Raw genomic sequence first — 20,362 nt, forward strand, 5'->3', positions numbered from 1 at the left:
GAGAGTGACTGGATGTATGTGAGAGTGACTGGATGTATGTGAGAGTGACTGTGTCACGGGTGAGAGTGACTGGATGTATGTGAGAGTGACTGGATCCCGTGTGAGAGTGACTGTGTCACAGGTGAGAGTGACTGGATGTATGTGAGAGTGACTGGATGTATGTGAGAGTGACTGGATCCCGTGTGAGAGTGACTGTGTCACGGGTGAGAGTGACTGGATGCATGTGAGAGTGACTGGAACGTGTGAGAGTGACTGGATCCCGTGTGAGAGTGACTGTAACGTGTGTGAGAGTGACTGGATGTATGTGAGAGTGACTGAACGCATGTGAGAGTGACTGGATGCATGTGAGAGTGACTGGAACGTGTGAGAGAGGCTTCTTGTCCTCTTAACTTTGGAGGACACATGGAATTCAACTCTCACTTAAATTCAGCTCCCATTGTGGCTTCCAAATGTCTGTAAGCACGTCTGTGTCTTCAGAACCATTCATTCATTCATTCATTTCACACGCTCACCAGACATGACCATACCACTACTGACTATTGTCAGTCTGGACTTAATCAGCCAAATTAGTTTTAAGTGTCACTGATTTCAGACTAAGTAAAGGATAGAAAAGTCAACCGGCACTTTTTTTTTCTTTTTTTGGGGGGGTGTATTTCTCCTAAAGTCAAGTTAACTTAATAAAAGTGCAGTTTCAGCTAAAAATAGCTAAATTGATGACTACCGCAGCAGAAATGATCCCTTGTGTGTTTCCTCAGTGAGCAGTTTGGAGTGAGGAGCCAGCTGCCAGTCCTGTTCTGGATGGAATGGTGTCCAGGGAATCGCTGTTGGCTTCTGTGTGAGCTGCTCCAGTACTTTAGCCCTGCAGTCCAGCTACAGATTAGGATCCTAGGTCTCTGAGCACTCCCACACATGCTCACTTTCAACAAAGCTGTAGTCATTTCTAGACGTACATTATTTTAATTATCTAAACAATTTTATTACAGTCATCTTAGTAGCATTCACCAGTTCATCTTATATTTACCCCATATCTGAACCACTGCAGGTGTGCTGCAGGTGTGCCTGTAACCATGACCGACCGCGCAACACCACATCACTGCCTGACCCCGCTCTGCAGAGCAGCCCTGCGGCACTCTGTATACCATTCTCAAATCATTTTAACTTCACAAGAACTTGAGCTGCTTCAGTTACTCAGAACTTATACAAGACAAATCAACACTTTGCAATAGATTGCACATGCAATTGAAAAAGAGATTAAAAAATGACATGTTTTTAAAATGTAAAATCTTTTTCACACATTCCTGGTGGTCATTCTATTGAAATGTTATGTCAACAAGTGCACACACAGTGCTGTATTTTTGCTGGAGGACCAGGCAGTACCAGAATCTGTGGCAAATCTGAGGAATGAAATCGGAATCTCTAGGTAATGGGACACAAGACACAATAAGAGTGACCACATCCATTAAATTATATAACGGCAGTGTACAATTAAGAAATAAAACACTGAGAGTGTAGAGTTTGGTTATAGAATGCTGAGAGTGTAGAGTTAGGTTATAGAACACTGAGAGTGTAGAGTTAGGTTTCAGAATACTGACAGTGCAGAATTAGGTTATAGAACACAGAGAGTAGAGTTAGGAAATAGAACACTGACAGCGTAGAGCTAGGTTTTTGAACAATGAGAGTGTAGAGTTGGGTTATAGAACATTAAGAGTATACAGTTAGGTTATAGAACACTGAGAGTGTAGAGTTAGGTTACAGAATACTGACAGTGTAGAGTTAGGATATAGAACACTGAGAGAGTAGAGTTAAGTTATAGGACACTGAGAGTGTAGAGTTAGGATATAGAACACTGACAGTGTGGAGTTAGGTTATAGAACACTGACAGTGTAGAGTTAGGTAACAGAACACTGAGAGTGTTGAGTTATGTAATAGAACACTGACAGTGTAAAGTTAGGTTACAGAACACTGACAGTGTAGAGTTAGGTAATAGAACACTGAGAGTGTAGAGTTAGGTTACAGAACACTGACAGTGTAAAGTTAGGTAACAGAACACTGAGAGTGTAAAGTTAGGTTATAGAAAAATGACAGTGTATAGCAACAAAATAGAATACTGACAGTGTAGATTTATTGAATGGGATGCCGACAGTGTAAATTCATGAAATGGGACACAGAGAGAGACACACCAGGTTGGCAGCGTAGAAGCAGATCTGCAGCAGCACCATGCAGTCCCCTCGGTTGGAGTAGACAGATGTGGGCTGAATGTAGGTCCGGTCGAAGTTAGCAAGTGGCAAGTCCCTCTGGCAGTGCGAGTTGCTGAGAGAGACCAGTGATCGCGCCAGCGAGTATTTAGCAGCACAGCTCACTGCTTCCATTGAGCGGGGCGTGTCAAAATGCATCACAAACTGGGGCTCATCCTGCAGCCAGAAACAGCCTGTCAGTGCTATAAACACCATAAACAGCCTGTCAGTGCTATAAACACCATAAACAGCCTGTCAGTCTCATATACACCACACACAGTCTGTCAGTCTCATATACACCACACACAGCCTGTCAGTGGTATATACACCACACACAGCCTGTCAGTGCTATTTACACCACACACAGCCTGTCAGTGCTATATACACCACACGCAGTCTGTCAGTCTCATATACACCACACACAGCCTGTCAGTGCTATTTACACCACACACAGCCTGTCAGTGCTATATACACCACACGCAGTCTGTCAGTCTCATATACACCACACACAGCCTGTCAGTGCTATATACACCACACGCAGTCTGTCAGTCTCATATACACCACACACAGCCTGCCAGTGCTATTTACACCACACACAGCCTGTCAGTGCTATATACACCACACGCAGTCTGTCAGTCTCATATACACCACACACAGCCTGTCAGTGCTATATACACCACACACAGCCTGTCAGTGCTATATACACCACACACAGCCTGTCAGTGCTATATACACCACACACAGTCTGTCAGTCTCATATACACCACACACAGCCTGTCAGTGCTATTTACACCACACACAACATGTCAGTGCTACAAACACCACACACCGTCTGTCAGTGCTATATACACCACACACAGCCTGTCAGTGCTATATACACCACACACAGCCTGCCAGTCTCATATACACCACACACAGCCTGTCAGTGGTATATACACCACACACAGCCTGTCAGTGCTATATACACCACACACAGTCTGTCAGTGGTATATACACCACACACAGCCTGTCAGCGTGATATACACCACACACAGCCTGTCAGTGCTATATACACCACACACAGCCTGTCAGTGCTATATACACCACACACAGCATGTCTGTGCTACATACACCACGCACAGCCTGTCAGTGCTATATACACCACACACAGCCTGTCAGTGCTATATACACCACACATAGCCTGTTAGTGCTATATACACCACACATAGTCTGTCAGTGCTAAATACACGTTTCTGCATCTCTAATACCCATAGTTGGCTCTGGTGGAAACAGTAACTTTTCCACTAACTATAATATTTATTTTGGGGGTGGTGGGGGGGTGTAGGGGCTGAGGAGCAAATGTGTCCCCTCAAATTGCCATCTAAAGCATTTAAAAACATGCATTTGACCCTAGTCTGACTTCCCAAACAGAAATGTGTCTTGTGCACATAAAATCCCATTTACTTCATAAAAATGGCTTATATGTTTTACTACTGTAATTAGCGAATATTCCAGACCAAACAAACGGTTTAAACAAGCACCTCGGCTGTCTTTACAAAATCTAAATTTTTCTGGCAGTGAATAAAGAGGCTGAGACTAACCCCGCACCCCCTGTGTGGGGCTTCATTCAGCTCAGATTTCTGCACAAAATCTAATTGGGAAAAAGCATCTGTGCAGAAAATGTAATTGTTTTAGCGATCTGCAGTAAATTTACTGCATATTTCTCATGGAGATATCACCGCCAGGCCTGAAAGTGATACAATATTGATCTTCATACAAACTGCACCCTGCAAGTAAGCAGGGCTCAGCATCTCACACAGCTTTTCTCATCCTTCTAATGGAGGCGGACATGTTTATTTTCCTCAGGTAATTCATTTTAATCTAGAGCAAAATGGGGAGGATGAGCTTACTGCTTCAGGGTCTCTTCCATCCAGCAAAATCAGGTCCTTCAGGAACCACTCTTCGGTCCTCTCAAACGTATCCTGCCGATTGGATCTGAGGTTTTTCACCACAGAAATCTGTACGGCTTTGACTTTGTTCACTGAGAATAACAACATGCATTCAGTTCCCGGCTGAAGAGGTTAAGCGTTAAATAGAGTTTACGCATTTAAGGCAAACAACAAATATTTGGATCGGAGAAAAAAATTGACCATAAATTTATATCTTGTGACTGTTTCTAAAAATAGGCTCAATGAAAATTTAAACAGCAGCAACAAAGAAATAACATCGACAACAATAATAATCATAATTTTTATAATAATAATAATAATAATAATCATAATAATAATAATTTACCTGATACACAAAGAAAATGTCTCCCTGGGGCAGTTTCAGCAATTTCTATGAACTCCTTCAGCTGTTGCCCCTGAGGGGTAAAGAGGACTCTCTGCATCTCTTCTTTCAGTAGTGAGGACATTTATGTGGAGCTGTCTGCCGTTATCACCGTACAAAGCACAAGTCCGTTCATCCAGCAGCCTTCTGCCCTCCTCACAGTCTGCCAGCTGCCAGAACTCTCCTCTCTGTCCTGCAGCAGACTGAGCTCCACACCACACAGCAGGCTGGTCTCTCCACACCACAGAGCACGCTGGTCTCTCCACACCACACAGCAGGTTGGTCTCTCCACACCACAGAGCACACTGGTCTCTCCACAACACACAGCAGGCTGGTGTCTCCACAACACACAGCAGGCTGGTCTCTCCACACCACACAGCACACTGGTCTCTCCACAACACGCAGCAGACTGGTCTTTCCACACCACAGAGCAGGCTGGTCTCTCCACAACGCACAGCAGGCTGGTCTCTCCACACCACACAGCAGACTGAGCTCCACACCACACAGCAGGCTGGTCTCTCCACACCACACAGCAGATTGAGCTCCACACCACACAGCAGGCTGGTCTCTCCACACCACACAGCAGACTGAGCTCCACACCACACAGCAGGCTGGTCTCTCCGCAGCACACAGAAGACTGAGCTCCACACCACACAGCAGGCTGGTCTCTCCGCAGCACACAGAAGACTGAGCTTCACACCACACAGCAGGCTGGTCTCTCCGCAGCACACAGAAGACTGAGCTTCACACCACACAGCAGGCTGGTCTCTCCGCAGCACACAGAAGACTGAGATTCACACCACACAGCAGGCTGGTCTTTCCACACCACACAACAGGCTGGTCTCTCCACAACACACAGCAGACTGGTCTTTCCACACCACAGAGCACGCTGGTCTCTCTGCAGCACACAGAAGACTGAGCTTCACACCACACAGCAGGCTGGTCTCCCCGCAGCACATAGCAGGCTGGTCTCTCCGCAGCACACAGAAGACTGAGCTCCACACCACACAGCAGGCTGGTCTCTCCGCAGCACACAGCAGGCTGGTCTTTTATGAGAAATAAGCTCCACAGGGAGGCCGCACTCATCTAGCTAACATGATTTTCCTTAAACGAAGATATAATTGAGGCATCAATTAGACTCCATTATAATCACAGAATGCCTGGCAAAGTATTGATTTGTGGTGTGATCCATTAAATATTTAGTTCCATTAGATTTACGGGAGTACAAGTATAACTGAAGGCAGTAAACTTCAGAAGAGACATCAATCATTATAAAAATGTTTCATCAGAAAAGATTCTATGCCCAGATTAAAAGGTTTTATCAATACAAGTCTCACATTCAAAGTTACTGGTGTGCCGACAAGGCTGAACCCATGACACTGATTAGAGAGACTCAGGAGCTTCTCTTTCAATGTGGGTCTGATCGCTTTGACCAGACACAGTTACACCCGGAGTATCTTTACACAGCATGTAAACTCTGTAATCCGTAACATTTACAGTGTATTTAAGGCTCTGTAATCCGCAGCATTTACAGTCTATTTAAGGCTCTGTAATCTGGAACATTTACAGTGTATTTAAGGCTCTGTAATCCATAACATTTACAGTATATTTAAGGCTCTGTAATCCATAACATTTACAGTGTATTTAAGGCTCTGTAATCCATAACATTTACAGTCTATTTAAGGCTCTGTAATCTGGAACATTTACAGTGCACTTGTTTATGGGAAACATAACTGAATTGGTTGGAGATGTAACTGTAGTGATTGACAAAGCTGAGAGCATTGATTGACATGCAGAGAGTATTGTAGAGTAGAATTGCTTTTCAAGATGACAGTAACAGATTTATATAGCGTTTATATAGCGCCTTTCAAAATCTCCAAGCTCTTTGCGGCTGAGAGAATCCCACTGAAATGCCCATCAACACCGGAGAGGGGGACTGCATGCTGGATGAGAGCAAAGGAGAAGGGGACTGCATAGGGGGCTGTGCTGGCCCTCTGCTGCCTCAGCACTGCTCAGGGGAACTACAGTTATGAAATTAATTATGAAATGAATAATAAATATTATTAATAATGACAGCAGTATTCGAACATGATTACATTTTTGGTTTTTAGTAAATGCATAGAATGGACAGCACAGATGCATATTTTCACAACATTTGGTCATTTTTCTTAAATTCCTGTCTTTCAGTCTGATCATTAAAACACTCCCCAGGAGCAGCCCATTAATCTGACAAGAAGCTCCCCCCTGCACTCTTCCCTCAGATCAGGAAAACATCCTTTCATTTGCATCACGTAATGAAAAACGTCTTCATCAGGCTCATAGCAGCCCCTTCACAGCCTATTGCTGCAAAGCTATAAAACATTTTTCCAATTTAAGATAAAATGTTTATTCCTAACAGTCAGTTGTAATGATCGTCAGGGCAGCTATGAGAGGGAGGCAAACAGACTTGAACGGTGCATTAGGGCCATAGTGTTTGCATGGAGCCCAGCCAACAGGCTCGACTGAAGAGATTTTAATAATGTAAACCATCGGGGACCCCACAGAGCCTGCTCTAACACACAATGTTAGCTGGGATGTGATTTGCTCACCCAGTCTCCAGCTCTCCGGCTGCTGGGTTCAGCCTAAGCGGGGAGCTGGAGAGACTATGTTTCTGTGGAAGTGTAAGTGCAGAGGCAGACTCCTGTAGCCCCAAGCCAGAGCAGGTCTGCTACTCAGCCATACCCTCATCCTAAAATACCCTGGTCTTAATTCCCAAAATAAAGAGCTGCTGGGTTTGCTGGTGCCATTTTTACAATGGAGTGTGAGTGTGTGTGTGCGTCAGGAACCTCATGAATAACACATTAAACTCTCCCTAGTGCTAGCCTCAGATCCGCTTCTAAAATGGAAAACTACAGGGATCACTGCTCAGTGCTGCAGCCCCAGGGCACTGCTCAGTGCTGCAGCTCCAGGGCACTGCTCAGGGCACTGCTCAGTGCTGCAGCCCCAGGGCACTGCTCAGTGCTGCAGCCCCAGGGCACTGCTCAGGGCACTGCTCAGTGCTGCAGCTCCAGGGCACTGCTCAGGGCACTGCTCAGGGCACTGCTCAGTGCTGCAGCCCCAGGGCACTGCTCAGTGCTGCAGCCCCAGGGCACTGCTCAGGGCACTGCTCAGTGCTGCAGCTCCAGGGCACTGCTCAGGGCACTGCTCAGTGCTGCAGCCCCAGGGCACTGCTCAGGGCACTGCTCAGTGCTGCAGCCCCAGGGCACTGCTCAGTGCTGCAGCTCCAGGGCACTGCTCAGGGCACTGCTCAGTGCTGCAGCTCCAGGGCACTGCTCAGGGCACTGCTCAGTGCTGCAGCTCCAGGGCACTGCTCAGGGCACTGCTCAGTGCTGCAGCTCCAGGGCACTGCTCAGTGCTGCAGCTCCAGGGCACTGCTCAGTGCTGCAGCCCCAGGGCACTGCTCAGGGCACTGCTCAGTGCTGCAGCTCCAGGGCACTGCTCAGGGTTCAGGATCACAGCTGAGCATTCAGACACTTTGAGAAGTGCAAAGGCATGTTAGGAAATGCATGTGTGTGTGTGTGTGTGTGTGTGCGTGTGTGTATGTGTGTGTGCGTGTGTGTGTGCGTGTGTGTGCGTATGTGTGTGTGCGTGTGTGTGTGAGTGTGTGTGTGTGTGTGCACGTGTGTGTGTGTGCGCGTGTGTGTGTGTATGTGCGTGTGTGTGCGTGTGTGTGTGTGCGTGTATGTGCGTGTGTGCGTGTGTGTGTGTGTGTGCGTGTGCACATATGTGTGTGCATGTGTGTGTGTATGTGTGTATGTGTGTGTGCACGTGTGTGTGTGGGCATGTGTGTCTTTGTGTGTGTTTTTGGAGGACTGCACTTTTTTGTAAGCTGTGACAAACAATAAAACCTTGAGGAGAATTTTGAGTTTGCTCAACATTGTCCTAAAGACAGTATATGGGCATGCAAACACAGAGCTGTGACCACATAACCACATAAAAACAACACAGCTCTTTGCATAATATAAATGAAATTCTAAATGAACATGTATCGCAACATCAGAACTGTAGTATATTTCATTGGGCCATTTTGGTGTGCTGGGTGATGTCGTAAGGCTGAGCCTTGATTAACCCCTGCATGGGGTGGGTGGGGTACTGGCCTAGGACTGGAAACGAACCGACACGTAGGCCTGTCTCCCGTAGCTCTGTCTCCTGTGGGCCTGTCTCCCGTAGCTCTGTCTCCTGTAGGCCTGTCTCCCGTAGCTCTGTCTCCTGTAGGCCTGTCTCCTGTGGGCCTGTCTCCTGTAGCTCTGTCTCCTGTAGGCCTGTCTCCTGTGGGCCTGTCTCCTGTAGCTCTGTCTCCCGTAGCTCTGTCTCCTGTGGGCCTGTCTCCTGTAGCTCTGTCTCCCGTAGCTCTGTCTCCTGTGGGCCTGTCTCCCGTAGCTCTGTCTCCCGTAGCTCTGTCTCCTGTAGGCCTGTCTCCCGTAGCTCTGTCTCCTGTAGGCCTGTCTCCCGTAGCTCTGTCTCCCGTAGCTCTGTCTCCTGTGGCTCTGTCTCCTGTAGGCCTGTCTCCTGTAGGCCTGTCTCCCGTAGCTCTGTCTCCTGTAGGCCTGTCTCCCGTAGCTCTGATTCTCTGTATATTGATTAATAATGGTAAATAAACTTCCCTCCAACTAAGTCCCCGGCCGCTGCTGCTTGACATCATGAGAACAATGCTGGAGTGGAATAAAGATCAAAGGTCAGTGCAAAGCTGCTCAGTAAGACTTTCCCTAATAAACCCAGTCGTGAGTTCCTGCTGCAACTAACAGCCACACACGTTCTTCCCCTGTGTATCTCAGTGCTGTTTCTCAGTGTGTATCTCTGTTATTTCTACACGGCCACTGCGCTGTGCCCAGTGGTATCACAGTGATGGCTCACCTGTCTGTGGCAACATCATCGCTGATCTCAGGAGCAGCAGCATCCCGTTTCTCTTGATTGCCACCTGGTGTGCAGATGTCTCCAGGGCTCGCATTATAAACCCTATGGCTGTCTCACTAGTGTTGCACTCCCTATGGCTGTCTCACTAGTGTTGCACTCCCTATGGCTGTCTCACTAGTGTTGCACTCCCTATGGCTGTCTCACCAGTGTTACACTCCCTATGGCTGTCTCACCAGTGTTACACTCCCTATGGCTGTCTCACTAGTGTTGCACTCCCTATGACTGTCTCACTAGTGTTACACTCCCTATGGCTGTCTCACTAGTGTTGCACTCCCTATGCCTGTCTCACTAGTGTTACACTCCCTATGGCTGTCTCATTAGTGCTACATTCCCTATGCCTGTCTCACTAGTGTTACACTCCCTATGCCTGTCTCATTAGTGCTACATTCCCTATGCCTGTCTCATTAGTGCTACATTCCCTATGCCTGTCTCACTAGTGTTACACTCCCTATGCCTGTCTCATTAGTGCTACATTCCCTATGCCTGTCTCATTAGCCTGTCTCACTAGTGTTACACTCCCTATGCCTGTCTCATTAGTGTTGCACTCCCTATGCCTGTCTCACTACTGTTACACTCCCTATGCCTGTCTCACTAGTGTTACACTCCCTATGCCTGTCTCATTAGTGCTACATTCCCTATGCCTGTCTCATTAGTGCTACATTCCCTATGCCTGTCTCACTAGTGTTACACTCCCTATGCCTGTCTCATTAGTGTTGCACTCCCTATGCCTGTCTCACTAGTGTTACACTCCCTATGGCTGTCTCACTAGTGTTGCACTCCCTATGCCTGTCTCACTCATGTTACACTCCCTATGCCTGTCTCATTAGTGTTGCACTCCCTATGCCTGTCTCACTAGTGTTACACTCCCTATGGCTGTCTCACTAGTGTTGCACTCCCTGTGCCTGTCTCACTAGTGTTACACTCCCTATGCCTGTCTCATTAGTGTTGCACTCCCTATGCGTCTCACTAGTGTTACACTCCCTATGCCTGTCTCATTAGTGTTACACTCCCTATGCCTGTCTCACTAGTGTTACACTCCCTAAAAATATAAAATATAATTTGATGAAAAGCTCACTTGGAATTAACCAAAAACTGAAATAAATGTAAGAAGGTTACCAATCTCTGCTAATAAATATATACTGGGCACTCTTGAGATCAGTTTTTAACTATATATGCATAGCATATTTATCAGCAGCAGAAAGTAACTTTAGGAAATTAGATACTTTACGAGCCCAAGCTTGCTGTCTTTCCAATGAATAGCCGTCTTAGAATGTCGCTTTTTATTTTTGATTGCATGAGCTATTGCATTTTGCAGCAGCAAAAGCGGAGCACTTAGGAATGACCATTGAACAGCGAGGTCCCGGTGATTTAGCGCCAGCAAGCAGACGCTCTAAATACCTGTCATACCGATGAATTTGGTTTAATCTCACAGACGTCACGTACGTGAGCTCATTGCGTTGCGCATGATCGTATCTGCCACACAAACGTGTGGATTCGGCTTGCTAGCATAATATACCTAGCAGGGTAGCTACATTACTAAGTAACTAGCAGATCAACAATCGCAAAAATGACTAGCTTTTGAGGAACGAGTGTGAAATGCTGTCCTCTCTTCTGCTGCCGTTTGAGATTTCTCCGTTATAACTCTCTGTATGCTTGCGCTGTGTGCACGGAACGTTTTAGGTGTTTTCGCTCCTCCAAATATGCGAGTTACTATCGGTCAAGCGATTGAATGACCGCGTCTGTGACCAAACTCGGAGTCTTTACCCCCAGGCAGTTTTGTGTCTCTGATTTGCTCCCAGGCTGACCTCGCAATAACTTCCAACCGAGTCGCTCACCCGTGTTGTCCGTTTGTAAACATAACATTTTGTACCGGCATCTTCTATCTTTGTAGACAGAAGCACGTTTCAAAACTGTACAGGATTATATTTCTGGTAGTAGCCTATGACCTGTAATGCATGTTACAGGTCATACTACCAGAGTCTTTTTCAAGGACTCTTTTAAGCTTATATTAAAGTTCCATCCGACTGCGATCTTCAACTTTAGGATGTAACACATGGCTGCGCTTCTTGTTACATAGAATCTTTCAACTACGGCTAACACAAAGTTCTAGTGTTAAATACCGGTGAAAGAATTCCGTTTTGAAGTTTGCAGATGACATCGAATGCTAGAACAACATTCACTGAAGATCCTCAAATTAAGTATAAGACAACACATTAACAGCTCTATGTCGCTACACTGCCACCTGCTGGTATAAACTGGTAACAAATATGTATACATAAATTTCATGTTAAGCGGAGCATTTTAATTACAGTGGAGTTTCTAGATCTTACAGAATTAATGCAGAGCACATTCGCTGTAATTCCGAATTGGTGGCTATAATACTCATATTCTATGAAGTAAATATCAGCCAAATCTTCACCTACACGACCCAATCAAAAACTCGCATACGCACGCAAAATACCCATATCTTTTCACTCTGAAACATTTCCATTTTAATCAGCTAATCTGCCTGTGGCCTAGTGGGTAAGGTTACAGTCCTGCTAGGAGCATGTTTTTTTAACCTGCTTTTACCCTCACTAATAATTGTCTACTACTTCTCAATTATTGCTTTTGCACCATATCTACCCGCCGTTCACCGAACGTATACACTGCATTATGACGTACCGTCTGCACGGTCAGTTATTAACCGGCTACAATATTGCAAACCCATATGGATTCAATGGGAGCTCTTCTGTGCTTACTGCCCTGTGTTCTTTAAAACCACGGACAGGTTTGCTAATGATATTTCACGCATTGCATAGCTATGTCATGGTGCTGCACTAACAAAGTCACAGACTGGTAAACCTCCGGTTGAAGGCTTGAATCCCGCCTCACCCTCAGGCAGATTATTTCCTCTTTTACACTAACATTTTCTTACGCTTTTATATTTTCTTTACCAAAACTCACTCATGGCCACCCATATGCATCTCATGACGGCAAATGTATTCCTTTTATTAAAAAGTTACACCAGTTCACCACTGTGCCATTTCTACTAACTACATTTCTTCACTTGGCTACCGCACAAAACCTTCTTATCAGCAAACGCCACGTTTCTACATTCATGTTATCTCCCCCTGTTCTCTATCTAGCCACATACAAACAATTACTATGTATGTATGTTCTGCAACTCCCCATTAAAACATTACTTTTAAAATCATGACTCACTCATAATTATAACTACTAGTACTGAACATGAGAAAAGCACATCAGTGCAATAGATTTCACAGGTTACTTAACCCTCCACTTTAACGGCTAATGTTTTATACCGACTTATATATACCATTCAACAAGGAAACTAAGCTCGCTCATGGTCACTTCATTTACTTCGCACTATAGTCTGTGATCATGTCAACCTTCACCTACATGCCCATTCTGCTAAAAACATATTGTTTCAACTACGCAATTTCATCCAAAATTAAATAAGATGTATTCCAAAGCAATGCTACCCAATATTTCCTCAATTCTTTCAAGTCACTTGGCCCTGTGTTTTGTAATCTTACCATTTTACAATGTCATGCAAACTTTGTGTCAGATCAGTGTCAAATATTTCGAATTGCCTCATGGAACACATTGACATTCATGTACAAAACTGCTGGTGCGTAACTACAGGAAGCATATTTCTCCAGAAAACATGTTTATACTTGCTTCTGAACTGAATTTGAGTACATGTACAAGTTATTGTATATTTGCTACGTACAATAAACACTGCATGTAAAATACATATTGTACATACATACATAGAGAACTTCTTTATCCCCATGGGGACATTTCCCTCGCAGCATGTTACATTCACATTTACGAACACACACTTATACCAAGAAACATACTATCATTCACGCAACAGAAAGACTGGGCAGCAAAATACATACATACCAATACAACTTGGACATACACACGCCTATTCAATCAATCTTGACTGTGAGAAAGCCATCCACACATATGTTTGGCCTGTCCATGTAGTGCATGCTTATACACACAGGGCCAAGTGACTTGAAAGAATTGAGGAAATATTGGGTAGCATTGCTTTGGAATACATCTTATTTAATTTCGGTGAGGCAAGATAGCCTATATTGTTTGTAGTATTGTACCTTGGCATCATCTTGATATCAATACTTTTAATGGCAGGCCTGGACTGGTCTTGTATGTGTGAGTAACTTGGCATTTTTGTACATTGAAAACATGTTTTTTATGAGATTATTATATACCTTGAAATGCGCTCAAACATTCTTATTCTTCAGTGAAAGTCTCAGTGCAATTACAGAAATGTGCGAGAGTTTTTTCCTTCAGGGGTTGATTCAGATATTGGGCAGCCACGGTCGAGTCCCCACAGAGCTTTACGCCGCCTTGCTTTCTGCTGTATAAGGTTTTCACACACAGACTGAGTGTTAAGTTTGTGAAGGGCGGCTCTTGGTGTGAATGTTTGTGGCTTGCCACTGTTCTGTTTAAAATATAAGGTCTTTTTTATAATTGAGAAAACCTCTCTCGCTCTCTTTCCTCTCTCTCACACACACACACACACATACACAAAGGACCTGTTATGAGCTCAACAAAGTGTTTTTATCCTGAGTAGTGTACTTGTGAGCAGGGATCAGGAGTTTGTGGAGTTGTCAGGGGTGTGTCTGTGTGTGTTGGCCTCGGGTGTCAGGGGTGTGTCTGTGTGTGTTGGCCTCGGGTGTCAGGGGTCTGTCTGTGTGTGTTGGCCTCGGGTGTCAGGAGTGTGTCTGTGTGTGTTGGCCTCGGGTGTCAGGAGTGTGTCCCGGTGTGTTGGCCTCGGGTGTCAGGAGTGTGTCTGTGTGTGTTGGCCTCGGGTGTCAGGAGTGTGTCTGTGCGTGTTGGCCTCGGGTGTCAGGAGTGTGTCTGTGTGTGTTGGCCTCGGGTGTCAGGAGTGTGTCTGTGTGTGTTGGCCTCGGGTGTCAGGAGTGTGTCTGTGTGTGTTGGCCTCGGGTGTCAGGGGTCTGTCTGTGTGTGTTGGCCTCGGGTGTCAGGGGTCTGTCTGTGTGTGTTGGCCTCGGGTGTCAGGAGTGTGTCTGTGTGTGTTGGCCTCGGGTGTCAGGAGTGTGTCTGTGCATGTTGGCCTCGGGTGTCAGGAGTGTGTCTGTGTGTGTTGGCCTCGGGTGTCAGGGGTCTGTCTGTGTGTGTTGGCCTCGGGTGCAGTTCGGAGTCTGTGTCTGTTGGCCTCGGGTGCAGTTTGGAGCAAAACTTGATGCTACATGTAATAATGAGAACACTGTGGCAGCCAGACATGGCTTTTCCATCTACAGCCAAATAAACACCAAACGGGAAGAGAAACGCTTGCTATAAATACCTCCACTGTTTTCTACCAGTACAGTACATTTGCTATACCGCACACTTCCGATAACATTACTCTCCCTCACCCTGACACTCTTCCATCACTCTCCTCCCTCACTTTCTCACCCTCATCTTTCCATGTTTTCACCTTCATCCTCTCATCATAGTGCAGCGCTAACCTCCAAAGCTATCTGCTGTGTCACACATAACAGCATCACGTCGTAAAAACATATGTGGGTCATTTATTTATTGTGTATCAAATGACAGACATTTTTACAGGTTAATGCTCTATTAACGAATTACCAAACTAAATGAAAATACAAAATCAGGCAGTACTGAAAACAGCAAGTAAAAATACATTAAAAAGCAAAAAACAAACAAACAAAAAAAATCCAAAAAGAAACTAAACAGCCACAAAGCAGAAGAAAACTGGAGAATTGGGTTTGTACACCTGAGGGATGTTGAGAGCGTAGAGTAGGGAATTGGGTTTGTACACCTGAGGGATGTGTAGAGCGTAGAATAGGGAATTGGGTTTGTACACCTGAGGGATGTTGAGAGCGTAGAGTAGGGAATTGGGTTTGTACACCTGAGGGATGTTGAGAGCGTAGAGTAGGGAATTGGGTTTGTACACCTGAGGGATGTTGAGAGCGTAGAGTAGGGAATTGGGTTTGTACACCGGAGGGATGTTGAGAGCGTAGAGTAGGGAATTGGGTTTGTACACCGGAGGGATGTGTAGAGCGTAGAGTAGGGAATTGGGTTTGTACACCTGAGGGATGTGTAGAGCGTAGAGTAGGGAATTGGGTTTGTACACCGGAGGGATGTGTAGAGCGTAGAGTAGGGAATTGGGTATATACATTGGAGCAACATGTAGAGTAGGAAATGGGGTATGTACATTGGAGCGCCATGTAAAATAGGGGTGTAGTTTAGGTAAAGGGGTGTAGATTTGGTAAAGGCCTGTAGATTAGGTAAAGGGGTGTAGGGTTAGGTAAAGGGGTGTAGGTTAGATAAAGGGGTGTAGGGTTAGGTAAAGGGGTGTAGATTAGGTAAAGGGGTGTAGGTTAGATAAAGGGGTGTAGGTTAGGTAAAGGGGTGTAGGTTAGATAAAGGGGTGTAGGGTTAGGTAAAGGGGTGTAGATTAGGTAAAGGGGTGTAGGTTAGGTAAAGGGGTGTAGGTTTGGTAAAGGGGTGTAGATTAGGTAAAGGGGTGTAGGGTTAGGTAAAGGGGTGTAGGTTAGGTAAAGGGGTGTAGAGTTAGGTGAAGGGGTGTAGGTTAGATAAAGGGGTGTAGGGTTAGGTAAAGGAGTGTAGGTTAGGTAAAGGGGTGTAGAGTTAGGTGAAGGGGTGTAGGTTAGATAAAGGGGTGTAGGGTTAGGTAAAGGAGTGTAGATTATGTAAAGGGGTTTAGGGTTAGGTAAAGTGGTTTAGGTTAGGTAAAGGGGTGTAGATTAGGTAAAGGGGTGTAGGTTAAGTAAAGGGGTGTAGGGTTAGGTAAAGTGGTTTAAGTTAGGTAAAGGGGTGTAGATTAGGTAAAGGGGTGTAGATTAGGTAAAGGGGTGTAGATTAGGTAAAGGGGTGTAGGTTAGATAAAGTGGTTTAGGTTAGGTAAAGGGGTGTACATTAGGTAAAGGGGTGTAGGGTTAGGTAAAGTAGTTTAGGTTAGGTAAAGGGGTGTAGATTAGGTAAAGCGGTGTAGGTTAGGTAAAGGGGTGTACATTAGGGTTTAACGTTTTGGGGGTGTGAATTACAGAAACGGATCAGGGGGTGCACATTGTGGTTGATGATTTGGCTGTAGATCATGTTGAAAACTGCCTGGAGTCTAGGGGGTGTAAATTAGGTTTGTGAACAGTAGGAGGGAGTAGATCAGGGGGTGTAGATTATGATGGCGTAGATTAGGGAGGTGCAGACTGCCCAGGTGTAGATTTGGGTGCCATAGATTAGGGAGGTGTAGACTAGGGTTGAAAATTAGGGTGGTTTAGAATAGGGGGTGTTGATTAGGGTGGTGTAGATTAGGAGAAAGTAGAATAGGGTGGTATAGATTATAGAATCGTAGATTGAGGGAGTAGATGAGGGTGGGTGCAGATTAGTTAATTGTTGGTTAGGATGGTTTAGATTAGGGTGGTTGTAGATTAGGGGAGTTTAGATTAGGGTGGTGTAGATTTGTTGTAGATTAGTGTGGTTTAGATTAAGGTGGTGTAGATTAGGGTGGGTGTAGATTAGGATGTTTTAGATTAGGGTGGATGTAGATTGGAGTGGTTTAGATTAGGTGGGTGTAGATTAGATTGTTGTAGATTACGGTGGTTTAGATTAGGTCTGGGTAGATTAGGGAGGTGTGCAGATCTACCTACAGGAACACATCACTGTGGAGGAGGGGCTGAGTCATGCTGCCCACTGAACTCAGACGCTGGGAGTGTGCCCCCCGCTGGTCACACGCAAAACTGCGACTGAAATTCATGTAGATCTGAAACAAATAAAAACAATTAAGTGTGAAGCTAAAAGGGCAAAAGGAAAGACCAGCAGTACAGTACAAGTTAATAACTACTACAGACATTTTAAACTAATAGAGACCAGTACACACATATTTAATATCAATTTCTGTACAATACACGTTTAGTAACTCATAAAGAAATGTAAATACATTTTTTTTCTTCCCCCTTTCCTCCCAACTTGGAATGGCCAGATGTATATCAGTGCTGATATCTGGACTCCCTGCTAATGAAAGTGCAGACAGGCACCACTCTCCACCCATATGTCAGGTTTGCACAAAGATGAGCTGGAGAAAGACATTTCACTGGCAGCTCAACAGGTGGACGTGCATATGCCTGACTGAGCAGTGGGTCACTGCCGAAAATGGGTCCCTATGACTGAGCCCCCCACCCCTGAATGAGGCTCCTGGCTGAGCCCTCCACCCCTGGGTGAAGCGGCTGGCGGATCTGTCTCACCCTCTGGGGCTGCCAAACACAGCTGGCCCCCAGGACTGTGGGGCTCATTTATGCACAACAAGAACCTGAACAGAGCTTTATCTGTGTGAGCCACCCAGCAGCCCGCAAATCAGCGGAATTACTCATGAAGAAGCGCACATACATGTTTAGCGCTGTCCGCAAGCTGCCCTTCCAGATTCTCCACAATCTTCCGGAAGGACGGCCTCTTCAAAGGGTCTGCATCCCAGCAGCACCTCATCACCTCATACCTGTACAGGGGATTCACCTGGATCAGACTCAAACACAAACACAAACACATACACAAGTCTCTCTCTCTCTCTCTCTCTCACACACACACACACACACACACACACACACTCACTCACTCACACACTCACTCACTCACACACACACACACACGCACATACACACGCACTCTCTCTCTCACACACACACACACATACACACAGATACTACACACACACATTCACACTATCTCTCTCTCACACACACACACACACACAGATGCTGCACACACAGATACTGCACACACACTCACACACACTCACACAGATACTACACACACACTCACACACATATACTGCGCACACACACACACTCACACTATCTCTCTCACACACACACACACGCTCACACACAGATACTACACACACACACACACACACACACTCACACACAGATACTACACACACACACACACACTCACACACAGATTCTGCACACACACACACTGACATGTGGCCGGGTGCGAATTCTGGTTCTCTCATTCTGTATCCCTCTCTGATTCTCTTGTAGAACAGTGAGCTCACAGGCATTCCGGGGTACGGGCTGCTGCCTGAAATAAGAGAGACACACAAAATACAACACAGTCAATGCACAGTCACAACACAGTCAATGCATAGTCACAACACAGTCAATGCACAGTCACAACGCAGTCAACACACAGCCAACACACAGTCCCAACACAGTCAATCCACAGTCACAACACAGTCAACACACAGCCAACAAACAGTCACAACACAGTCAACACACAGCCAATACACAGCCAACACACAGTCACAACACAATCAGCGCAGTCACAACACACAGTCACAACACAGTAAACACACAGCCAACATACAGTAACAACACAGTCAGCACACATTCACAACATAGTCACAATACAGTCAACACATTGTCAAAACACAGCCAACACACAGTCACAACACAGTCAAAGCACAGTCACAACACAGTCAGCACACAGTCACAACACAGCCAACACAGTCAACACACAGTCACAACACAGTCAAAATACAGCGCACAGTCACAACACACAGTCACAACACAGTCAACACACCGTCAGCGCACAGTCACAACACAGCCAACACAGTTACAACACAGTCAGCACACAGTCACAACAAGCCAACACACTGTCAAAACACAGTCACAACACAGTCTCAAAACAGTCACAACACAGCCACAACACAGTCACAACACAGTCAACACAGCCAGCACACAACCAATACACAGCTGCAACACAGCCAACATACAGTCACAACACAGCCAACACACAGCATACACAGTCAACACTCAGCGCACACCAACTCATATATACCAATCACACGTAATACAGATGCAGCACAGGCACTCTCACCCAGAGAGAAGATCTCCCACAGCAGAATGCCATAGGACCAGACGTCGCTCTCCAGTGTGTACACACACTCAAAGATGCTCTCCGGAGACATCCACTTCACAGGAAGTCGTGCCTGGACAGGAAATGCATCATCACCAAACAGCTGACCCAAACAGGACATCATCACACTCAGTTGACTCAGCGCCCCCTTAGTAAAATGTATAAAACTCAGCCTTCATAGTACTGTCATACTCACATTGCCTTTAACCACATAGTTGGAATCGCTGGTGATATCTCTGGCCAGACCAAAGTCACAGATCTTAGCCACACGCCCCTGAGTGAGGAGAATATTCCGGGCTGCCAGATCTCTATGGATACACTAAAACACAGAACACACTAAAAAACAGAACACATTAAAACACAGAACACATTAAAACACAGAACATATTAAAACACAGAACATACTAAAACACAAAACACATTAAAACACAGAACATGCTAAAACACAGAACACATTAAAACAGAACACACTAAAACATAGAACATGCTAAAACATAGAACACACTAAAACAGAACACATTAAAACAGAACACACTAAAACACAGAACACATTAAAAGAGAACATGCGGAAATACAGTACACACTAAAACACAGAACAAACTAAAACAGAACACACTAAAAAAACAGAACATGCTAACAGGGCATAAAATGAGACGCATAATATGTGTGTGTGTGTGTGTGTGTGTGTGTGTGCGTGTGCGTGGACATGCGTGTGTGTGTGCATGTGTGTGTGTGTGAGTGTGTGTGTGCGTGTGCATGAGTGTGTGTGTAAAAGCATTCTTACATTCCTGGATGCTAGGAAGTCCATGCCTTTTGCCACTTGATAAGAGAAGCTTAAGAGATCCTCCATCTGCAGGGACACTGGCTCCACATGGCTGCCTTCACCTTCGCCACAACCTATAGAGAAAGAACACAGTATTATGTGC

The 20,362-nt window shown here is 45.5% G+C and overlaps 2 protein-coding genes across 8 annotated transcripts in view; both read right to left on the reverse strand.

The window, feature by feature from the left end:
• Nucleotides 1-26: 26 nt before the first annotated feature.
• si:dkey-245p14.4 (uncharacterized protein LOC563576 homolog) lies at nucleotides 27-5,015 on the reverse strand. Of its 3 annotated transcripts, none has more exons than XM_035417480.1 (4): nucleotides 4,509-5,015; nucleotides 4,124-4,254; nucleotides 2,181-2,411; nucleotides 27-859 (listed from the first exon to the last, which is right to left on the reverse strand). In XM_035417480.1, the coding sequence occupies exons 1-4, from the start codon at nucleotides 4,627-4,629 to the stop codon at nucleotides 854-856; spliced, it is 489 nt and encodes a 162-aa protein (XP_035273371.1). In that variant the 5' UTR covers nucleotides 4,630-5,015; the 3' UTR covers nucleotides 27-853. The 3 variants fall into 3 exon arrangements, with proteins under 3 accessions (XP_035273371.1, XP_035273372.1, XP_035273370.1); XM_035417481.1 differs by having other exon boundaries at nucleotides 27-1,394; XM_035417479.1 differs by having other exon boundaries at nucleotides 27-2,411.
• A 10,036-nt stretch (nucleotides 5,016-15,051) lies between these two features.
• The window catches only part of kitb (KIT proto-oncogene, receptor tyrosine kinase b), a 19,572-nt gene continuing 14,261 nt past the window's right edge, over nucleotides 15,052-20,362 (reverse strand). For 2 of the 5 annotated variants that reach the window (XM_035416509.1, XM_035416508.1), the window contains exons 16-21: nucleotides 20,221-20,333; nucleotides 19,633-19,755; nucleotides 19,398-19,509; nucleotides 18,500-18,599; nucleotides 17,907-18,012; nucleotides 15,052-17,283 (exon numbers count right to left, since the gene is read on the reverse strand). In XM_035416509.1, coding sequence (XP_035272400.1) covers nucleotides 17,167-17,283; nucleotides 17,907-18,012; nucleotides 18,500-18,599; nucleotides 19,398-19,509; nucleotides 19,633-19,755; nucleotides 20,221-20,333 — 671 coding nt within the window. In that variant the 3' untranslated portion in view covers nucleotides 15,052-17,166. The remainder of the gene's footprint in view (nucleotides 17,284-17,906; nucleotides 18,013-18,499; nucleotides 18,600-19,397; nucleotides 19,510-19,632; nucleotides 19,756-20,220; nucleotides 20,334-20,362) is intronic. The other 3 variants (XR_004765089.1, XR_004765088.1, XR_004765087.1) reach the window with 3 other exon arrangements.

The sequence above is a fragment of the Anguilla anguilla genome, chromosome 5 (genome assembly GCF_013347855.1).
Source record: "Anguilla anguilla isolate fAngAng1 chromosome 5, fAngAng1.pri, whole genome shotgun sequence".
In the NCBI taxonomy this organism is placed as follows: domain Eukaryota; kingdom Metazoa; phylum Chordata; class Actinopteri; order Anguilliformes; family Anguillidae; genus Anguilla; species Anguilla anguilla.

Excerpts from the sequence above, each read along its gene's own strand:
- si:dkey-245p14.4 (XM_035417481.1), bottom strand. The coding sequence starts at position 4,629 with ATGTCCTCACTACTGAAAGAAGAGATGCAGAGAGTCCTCTTTACCCCT. Across the intron at positions 2,412-4,123 it reads ATGGAAGAGACCCTGAAGCA|GATGAGCCCCAGTTTGTGAT; the intron begins GTAAGCTCATCC and ends TTCTGGCTGCAG. Across the intron at positions 1,395-2,180 it reads GCTTCTACGCTGCCAACCTG|ATTTGCCACAGATTCTGGTA; the intron begins GTGTGTCTCTCT and ends TTCATTCCTCAG.